The sequence below is a fragment of the Giraffa tippelskirchi genome, chromosome 5 (assembly GCF_054371585.1).
Source record: "Giraffa tippelskirchi isolate mGirTip1 chromosome 5, T2T-mGirTip1v1.2.pri, whole genome shotgun sequence".
In the NCBI taxonomy this organism is placed as follows: Eukaryota; Metazoa; Chordata; class Mammalia; order Artiodactyla; family Giraffidae; genus Giraffa; species Giraffa tippelskirchi.
The window spans coordinates 15,416,903-15,426,346 of NC_137279.1; the positions used below are offsets into that span (position 1 = coordinate 15,416,903).

The following is a 9,444-nucleotide window of genomic DNA, read 5'->3' on the forward strand; positions in this document are numbered from 1 at the left end:
TTAGTGTCATATCTAAGAATCCATTACCAATCCAAAGCCACAAAGACTCGGTTCTGTATTTTCTCCTAAGAGTTTCATAGTTTTATGTTTTATATGTATCTCTTATACATTAGATCTTTGATATATTTTGAGTTAGTTTTTTATATGATGTGAGGGAGGGTCCAATTCATTCTTTGTTTCCAATTCATTCTTTTGTACAAAGTTATCTAGTTGTCTCTGCACCATTTGCTAAAAGATTATTCTTTCCTTTACTGAATTGTCTTAGCAAAAATTAATTGTCAAAAATTAATTAAATATAAGGGTTTATTGCTGGATTCTCAATTCTGTTCCATTGATGTGTATGCCAATCCTTATTACTCACAGTAGCTTCTTATGTGTAAGGATCTATGGCTCCACCTCCTTATCAACATGTGAACTTGGGGGGATATAAATAGTTAACCCATATACAGTCAGATTTTTGTCAAGTTTTATGTCTATTTAGATCGTGTGATTTTTGTCTGTTAATAATGATGTGTCACTTTTTTTCCCCACATGTTAAATGAATCTTACAATCCTGGGGTAAATCCCATTTGGTCGTGATGTATAATCCCTCTTCTGTGATGCTGGATTCTGTTTACTAGTATTTTCTTGGGGATTTTTCCACTTATCTTAAGGGATGTTGGTCTCTCGTCTTCTTGTGATGTTTTTCTGGTTGTGTATCAGGATGACACTTTATAGAATAAGTTGGGAAGTGCATCCTCTTCAATTTTTGGTAAGGGCTTGAAAGATTTGTGTTAATTCTTTAAATGTTTGGCAGAATTCTGACTCTTTACTGAAGCTATCTGGTCCTAGACCATGTTTTGGAACTTTTTTTTTTATCTTTACAAATTCAGCCTCTTTAACTGTTACAGGTATTCAGAATTTCTATTTCTTGAGTTGGTTTGTTTCTTTTAAGCAATGTGCCCCTTTTATCTAGGTTATCTAATTTGTTGATGTATAATTGTTCATAGTATTTACTTGTAATCCTCTTTATTTCCTTAAGACCAGTAGGGATTGCTCCCCCTTTCATTCTTAATTTTTAATAATTCGAGTCTACTCTTTTTATTTGGCTAAAAGGGTTATCAATTTTGTTCTTTTCCAAAGAACCAACTTTTGGTCTTGTTTTTGTCTGTTTTTCTATTCTCTGTTTCATTTATTTCCTTTTCTGTGCTTGCTTTGCATTTAGTTTGCTCTTTTTCCAGTTTCTCAAAGTGGAAAAGCAGATTATTTAAGATTCTTTTTTTTAAACATAGACATTTGTACCTGTAACTAGCCCTCTAAGTACTGCATTAGGTGCATCTTGTAAGGCTTGGCATGCTGTTTTCATTTTCATTTGTCTCAAAATATTTTCTCATTTCCTCTGTGGTTTCTTTGACTCACTGGCTATCAAGGAGTATATTGTTTAATTTCACATATTTGTAAATTTTCCAAGTTTCCTATCAATTTTTAATTTCATCGTGGTTGTAGAACATACTTTGTATGAATTCAACCATTTAAAATGTACCAAGGCTTTATTTATGGTCTATATAGTCTAACATATGGTCTTTCTTAGAGAATGCTGCACATACAGTTGAAGAATGTGTATTTTGCTGTTGTTGCCTTTAATTTCAGTGTCAAATCCAAAAAATCATCACCAGTATGAAGGAGTTTTATCCCCTTGTTTTCTTCTAGGACCCTATTATTAATATGAACTTGATGGCTATAAATTAAGATGTTAATTATAATCCCTAGGGCAATCATTAATAACTAAAAATATACAGAAATATAAACAAAGGAATTAAGATGTTAAAGTACAAAATATTGAACCCTTATATTGTACACCTGAAACTAATGTTATATGTCAATTATATCTCAATAAAATATACCCACTTCAATACTATGGAAGAACTTAACAGCTATATAGCTTTATTCCTTCCCCTTCCTTTGTTCTATTGTCACACTAATTATTTCTTTATATGCTCTTTGTACATTATTTGCTCTTATTGCTTTATGCAGCTATAATTTAAATCAGATAAGGGAAAAAGTTATAAACAAAAAATATTTACACTGTTTATGTTTACCTATCCCACGTGGCGCTAGTGGTAAAGAACCTGCCTGATAATGCAAGAGACATAAGAGACACGGGTTCAATCCCTGGGCTGGGAAGATCCCCTGGAGGAGGGCATGGCAACCCACTCCAGTATTCTTGCCCGGAGAATCTTGTGGACAGAAGAGCCTGGCGGGCTGCAGTCCATCGGGTCACAAAGAACTGAACACAACTGATGTGACTTAGCATGCACGCAAACACCCGCACTTCCATTTACCAATGCTTGCATTTCTTTATGTGGATCTGAGTTATTCTCTAGTTTCCTTTCATGTTAGCCTGAAGGATTCCCTTGAGCATTTCTCATACAGCAGATCTACTAGTGATGCTGTTTTTGTTTATCTGGGACATCCTGGTTTTTCCATTTTTGAGGTCTAGCTTGACTGGATACAGCATTCTTGGTTGACAGTCTCTCTGAGTCGGCACTTAGAATATGTCAACCTTCTGGCCTCGATGGTTTCGGATGAGAATCAGCTATTAATCTTACTGAGAATACTTTGTTTGTAGTGAGTCATTTCTCTTGCTTACATGACTCTCTTTGCATTTTAATTTTTAGCTCCAAAGGAAAGATGTACACATGCGTACAATTCCTCTTCTGATTCTTTCCTGTCCTCATTCCTTCCCATGTTTAATAGTATTTAACGTCTCTATTAGTCACTCTCCTTCAATAGGAAAATACTTTTTCAAAGGTGCCAAAAAACTGATGATACTTAGAACTACATTGGGTGTTGTGAGGGATACATAAAATATAAGACCTCGCCTTGTCTTCACAAAGCTCACAATGCTACAGCACACTAACCCTGAGGAGCTTCTAAGGAGCCCTGCTCAGTGTGCATAAAGGGCCTGGGGAATGCACAGACCTCCCCCTCCTGGCTTCCGCGCTGGGGACCTCTCAATGTGTTAATTTAGGGACATGTCCTATCTTACAGGGCACTCAACACAAGCCAGCTGAAGGCACTGAATATTGAAATGCTGCCTGGATATCGAGATCCCTACTCCTCCAGGCCTCTAACCAGGGGTGAAATCGGCTGCTTCCTCAGCCACTACTCTGTCTGGAAAGAGGTGAATAATGCTTCATTCAGATGTGCAGTTCTGTAATGAGAAGGGAAGAGAGTGGGATCATTTTACTGTTGATAAACTTTTGCCGAGATTCTAGTTATGAGCTATTATGTGTTGTGCTACTATACTTTTGACTTTTTAATGCCTATTTTGATTAGATAGATAAGTGTCAACTTTTCATAGGATGTCTTCCCCCTGACCTTTACAGGTAATTGACCGGGAGCTGGAGAAGACTCTTGTCATTGAGGATGATGTGCGTTTTGAACATCAGTTTAAAAAGAAGCTGATGAAGCTGATGGATGACATTGATCGAGTTCAGCTGGATTGGGAGCTGATGTGAGTAACAAGATGACAAGCTTTTCTAAGCGTACTGAGAACCTTTCAGTTCTTTCAGCAGTGAGAGCCCCAACTCATAGGAGGTGGGGCTCAAGCTTCCACTTACCTGGATTTCTCTCCATATATGATCCCAGCAACAAGAAATAGGTTGGGGATACCCACTGGTTTGGGGGCTTCCCTGGTAGCTCAGATGGTAAAGAACCCACCTGCAATGCAGAGATCTGGGTTTGATCTCTGGATCGGGAAGATCCCTTGAGGAAGGGAATGGCTACCCACTCCAGTATTCTTGCCTGGAGAATCCCATGGACAGAGGAGCCTGTTGCAAAGAGTTGGACATGAATTAAGTGACTAACACTTTCACTTTTGCATTTATATGCTCTTCAGGGTGAGACAGTATGGGAAATTCTTTGAGACTTGGAATCTGCCTGCAGATCTGGGGTTTTCAGAATGAGCATTTTACCTGAGAACACAGCAGAAGTCCACCCATGAAGCAGCATGGTGCATACAGCGTGTCCAGGGAGGACCCGTGCCAAGGCAAGGGTCCTGTGTCTCACTTGAGCATCAGCTCCCTGGAGGACGGGTTTCCTCTGTAGTCTCTGATGGTGTGTGGGGGGCATGGGGGGGGAGTGCGGGGGGGCGGCAGAGATGGGGTTGGAAGGTCAGTGGGAGAGTACCTGTTGGGGAGGGGGGCTGTACAAACTAGGAGAACACTGACATCTGGGTTTGGAGAGTCAGAGGCTGTCTCAGGAAAACCAGACTCACCAAGGGAGTCCTGGCTCTGAACTGACATTTAGTTAATGCTGCCTCATTGCCTGCTACCTCTGGGAACTGAGCGCGCGCTCTCTCTCTCTCTCTCTCTCTCTTTTGGAACTGAGCACTCTCTCTCTCATTTTGTTTTTACAATGAGATGACGCTTTTTACTTCTCTCCAATGAGGCAGAAAGTTCCCAAGCATCATATTCACTTCCCAGCTGTGTGTCAAAGGCAATTTCATCAGATCAGAGGCTGTTCCTTTAGCAGCTGCAGCCCACAAGCTGTCCCTGTTCTCCCATCCTCGGAGGGAAACTTAACTATGCACTCAGGTGCAATACTTGTTCTCTTAGAAAATGTACCGTTCTGAGCTCAGAGGAAACCTAGTAATGGCTCAAGTAACCGTGGGAATTAGACCCAGGACTATGTAATAAAGGGACTGGCTCCTTGTCTGGTATCAGTCATGTGATGAGATTCTGATCGTTGTCCCTAGACTCCTCTAGGAGTTCTCGCACCTCAGGCTTTCTGAGTCTGTGGCCCTGCAGCCTGCGGTTAAGGCCCCACAGGCATGGAGCTTGAAAGCTATTTCATGCTTAGGTGACATGTACAAAGGCAACTTTCACTTAAGCCTTGCAATCAGAGGACTGGAGTTGGGGAGCCTAAGGCTTAGAATTGACATATGTCCTTGTTCACTTGTAGTTTGGTTGATGCATTTCTCAGGAAAGAGTACCAACGGATCCAAGAAAGAAGAGTGATTGTTCTGATAAGGATACGGCGGACGGAGTGGGGGAGATGTTTTCTAAATTTCCATGACTGATCAAATGCAAGTGTTCCATTGAAATCTATTATCTAATCACAAAGAATTATAGCTGTTTCCAATTTTTCACATCTCACTTTATAAAATGAATTAAGCAAATGTTACTTAAACTCAACATATGAAAGCATATAGGCTGTCTGTGACAGCAATATTAAATTTCTCCAGAAAAAGTAACTAGTAAGCGGGGGGAAAATAGAACAAGCCATTGAAATCATCTAGGGCAGCGTGTCCAATAGAAATATGTGAGACACATCATTTAAAATGATATGTGTGTGTGTGTGCTCAGTCATATCTGATTCTTTGCTACCCCGTGGACTGTAGCCCACCAGGCTTCTCTGTCCATGGGATTTTCCAGGCAAGAATACTGGAGAGGGTTGCCATTTCCTCCTCCAGAGGATCTTCCCGACCCAGGGATGAAGTCTGCATCTCTTGTGCTTCCTGAATCAGCAGGTGAATTCTTTACCACTGCACCATCTGGGAAGCTACATCATTTAAAATTTTCTAGTAATCATATTAGAAAGATAAAAATAGGTGAAATCAACTTTAATAATACATTTTATGTAATCTAATATATCCAAATGTTATTTTAACATATAATCAATATTTTAAAACTATTAATGAGTTAGTCTATATTCTTTTTTCATTCATTCTTCACAATCCAATATGTATTTAATGCATACAACACACCTCAGTCCATATGCTAAATTTTCAACTGTTGAAGTAAACTGTAGCCCTACCAAAATAATACATTTCGAATAAGAGAAAAAATATTTTACTCATCTTCAGTTTTAAACTACAGTTTAAATTTAGTAAAACTAATAAATTGAGTACAAGCTTAGTTCCTCAGTTGCTCTGGTCACAATTCAGGTGTTCAGTAGGATTTTCTCTTTCACTTGATACATGAGAGAAATTCAGGCTCTTTGTTTTGAAGAGGCAGTGGTTGAGAGGTGGCTATATTTATCTCCAGAACTGAAGGTGAACATAGACTCATTCTATATATCCTAGGATGTTTCAACAAGGAGGATAGCTTAAATATTGAAAAAGATAGGTTTTAGAGCAAAATAGAGGAACTCAGCTTTACCTAACAGGCAGAAAGCCAGATCTCCTCAGTTTGTTCCAGGCAAGCAGCAGCAACTAGGCTCCAGACAAAAGTAATGGATCACAGATCCATGGGTAGACTAGGGATGGGGAGAATGGTTGAGGGTACATCCTGTGTTGCAGAAGTAGTTCATGGAGGACAGAACCCCAGAGGAGACATGGGCAGAGATGGGTGAGGGAAAGCAAACTGCGCAAGTGTTGACATTCATTCTTCCCCAGAGGAAACACTCTTGAGCTACTCTTGGGTTCCTAGGTCTTTCACTTTGGACTGTATCTTTCCCAAAGCATTTTCTTTCTTGTGTTTACCACCAGCATTTGGAGAGCTGTGCAGAAAATATTAAGTCCCCAGACTGAAACTCTAGGGACTTGAAAGCAAACTTGGGATTCTCACATCTGGTCTATGTTGTCCCCTTCCAACCTCTATAAACACAGCTGAAAATCCTACACTACCTTTGGGAAATGATCTGAAAAAAATCTGCTTTTTGTCATGAAATTTTTAAGAGATTTTTTTTTTTTAATATTGGAGTATAGTTGATTTACAATGTTGTGTTAGTTTCAGGTGTATAGCAAAGTGATTCGTTTATATTTGAGATTCTTTTCCCATATAGGTTATTACAAAATATCTTGAGTATAGTTCCCTGTGCTATATAGTAGGTCCATGTTGATTATCTGTTGTATACATAATAGTGTGTATGTGTTAATCCCAACCTCCTAATTTATCCCCCCCCCACCTTATCCTTTTGGTAATTATAAGTTTGTTATCTAAGTCTGTGACATATATTTTGTAAATAAGTTTGTGTGCATCATTTTTTCAGATTCCATATGTTAGTGATATCATATGATATTTGTCTCTCTGTCTGACTTAATTCCCTTAGTATGATAATCTTTAAGTTCATCCATGTTTCTACAAATAGTATTATTTCATTCTTTTTTATGGCTGAGTAATGTTCCGCTGTGTATATGTACCACATCTTCTTTATCCATTTCTCGGTTGATGGAAATTTAGGTTGCTCCCATGTCCTGGCTATTATAAATAGTGCTGCTGTGAACACTGGGTGTGTGTATCTTTTCAAATTATGGTTTTCTCTGGGTATATGCTCAGGAGTGGGGTTGCTAGATCATATGGCAGTTCTAGTTTTAGTTTTTTAAGTAAAAAGACTTGAAAAATTTTGTATCCTACAACTTTACCAAATTCATTGAGTTCTAGTAGTTTTTGGTAGTGTCTTTAGGATTTCTTATGTATAGTATCATACCATTTGCAACAGTGACAGTTTAACTTCTTTTCTAATTTGGATTCCTTTTATTTCTCTTTCTTCTCTGATCGCTCTGGAGGACTTCTGAAACTATGTTGAATTAAAGTGGTGAGAGTGAACATCCTTGTCTTGTTCCTGATCTTAGAGGAAATGCTCTCAGCTTTTCATCTTTGAGAATGATGCTAGCTGTAGGTTTGTCATATTTGGCCTTTATTATGTTGAAGTAGGTTTCCTCTATGCCTGCTTTCTGGAGAATTTTGTTTTAAAAAAAAAAATACGTGTTGAATTTTGTCTAAAGTTTTTTCTGAATATATTGAGATGATTGTGTTTTTATTCCTTTAAATATTATTTTTTAATAATATTTACACTCACTTGCTCACACTAGTGAGTATTCCCTGCTATGTCTGCCACCAGTGTCCTTGTGCCCACAGTGACTCATAACCACTCCCCCACCTACCCAGGAAACACTCCAAGACCATCAGGTAGCTTTTCCCACACTCCTCTGAAGTCATTGCTTTTGCCCAGGTCCTCCTGTGCACGAGACTTTGGGTGCACCCTTCAGGAGTGGAGTTTCTGTTTCCCCCATTCCTGCGGAACTCCTGCAATCAAGCCCCCTGGCCTTGAAAGCTGAGTGCTCTGAGGGACTCCTCCTCTTGATGGCAGACCCCCAGACTGGGGAGCCTGACATGAGGTTCGGAACTCTCATCCCTGTGGGAGAACTTATGAGAAATAATTATTTTTCCCTTTTGTGAATCATCCACCTGGGGGGTACAGGATTTGATGCTATCACGAATGTGCCCCTCCTTCCATCTCATTGTGACTTCTTTGTATTTGGGTGTAGAATATTTTGTTGGTAGGTTCTGGTCGTTTTTGTCGATAGTCATTCAGCAGTTAGTTGTGATATTGGTGTTTTTGTGAGAGGAGGTGAGCTCAAGTCCTTCTACTCCACCATCTTGTCTCCAACTTCTGAAAGATCTTTTAATCTCTACATTTCAACTTTCAGGCCTTACAGCCTGCTAGGCAAGGATAGGTTGGATATTGATAAGTGGAACCACAGAAATGGCCTGATTGATGGGAGATGGTGACAACCATGATTGATGTGCTGTGCCTTGTTGTGTGATACATTTAAATAAGACACAGTTGGTCCAAGATTTCAAAAGTATCTGAAAAGCTGTGCTCCATTCTTATGGATGTCTAATACTCAAATTGGAATTTTCTCCTCCATCCACTTGCTTTTAGTTATATTGGTAGGAAGAGGATGCAAGTAAAAGAACCAGAGAAAGCTGTGCCCAATGTGGCAAATCTGGTTGAAGCTGACTATTCCTACTGGACGCTCGGCTACGTCATCTCTCTGGAAGGAGCACAGAAGCTGGTTGGAGCAGATCCTTTTGGGAAGATGCTACCAGTGGATGAGTTTCTGCCAATCATGTACAACAAGCATCCTGTGTGAGTCGCCCTGAACTGCCTGCCTGTTCCTTGAGCATAATTCATTCATGAATTATGCTACTTGGTTTTGGGTAATACTTGGTATTTTTAAAAGGGGTACTCCTTTCCTAAATGACCTTTCCATAATCATGACAAGAGAGGCCAACTTGAGTGATTATCCCCTTTTACAAACAGGGGATATAAGGCAGAAATGTTGAGTCTTGCATAGGAGTCCTCTTTAATACCCAGTGAGTAGCTTAACTGCACATAATATGCTCAGTCCTCTTACCTTTGATTTTCTTACTTTCATAAACCCATACACCTCAAGGTGAAGGTCATCTTCCTAAGCACCTCAAATTTTTTAGTTTGTTTCTTAGTCCATTGTGTATACTGTTGGTCAGGCAGTGACTCACAAGCTAGTCAGGAACCCAGACTCATGAACAGTCATTGTGATATATTGTGATACCTATGATCACAGAGATGTGTTAGAAGCTCAGGGAGAGTGGAGATGGCCTCTGAGCTGGGCGTCCACAGAAGAAGACAGTGTGATGCTCAGAGTTCCCATGGCCCGGGAGTTCAGTTTGACCTAGTGCTTGTATTAAGAAT

General features: G+C 39.6%; 1 protein-coding gene across 4 annotated transcripts in view; it reads left to right on the forward strand.

Annotated features, from left to right (window-relative positions):
* Positions 1–9,444, forward strand: part of COLGALT2 (collagen beta(1-O)galactosyltransferase 2) — a 113,994-nt gene that overhangs the window by 100,509 nt on the left and 4,041 nt on the right. For 3 of the 4 annotated variants that reach the window (XM_081492416.1, XM_081492417.1, XM_081492418.1), the window contains 3 exons: positions 3,031–3,163; positions 3,369–3,496; positions 8,653–8,859. In XM_081492416.1, the coding sequence (XP_081348542.1) occupies positions 3,031–3,163; positions 3,369–3,496; positions 8,653–8,859 (468 nt within the window). Of the gene's footprint in view, positions 1–3,030; positions 3,164–3,368; positions 3,497–4,944; positions 5,069–5,383; positions 5,513–8,652; positions 8,860–9,444 lie in introns of all 4 variants that reach the window. The other variant, XR_014054420.1, reaches the window with a different exon arrangement.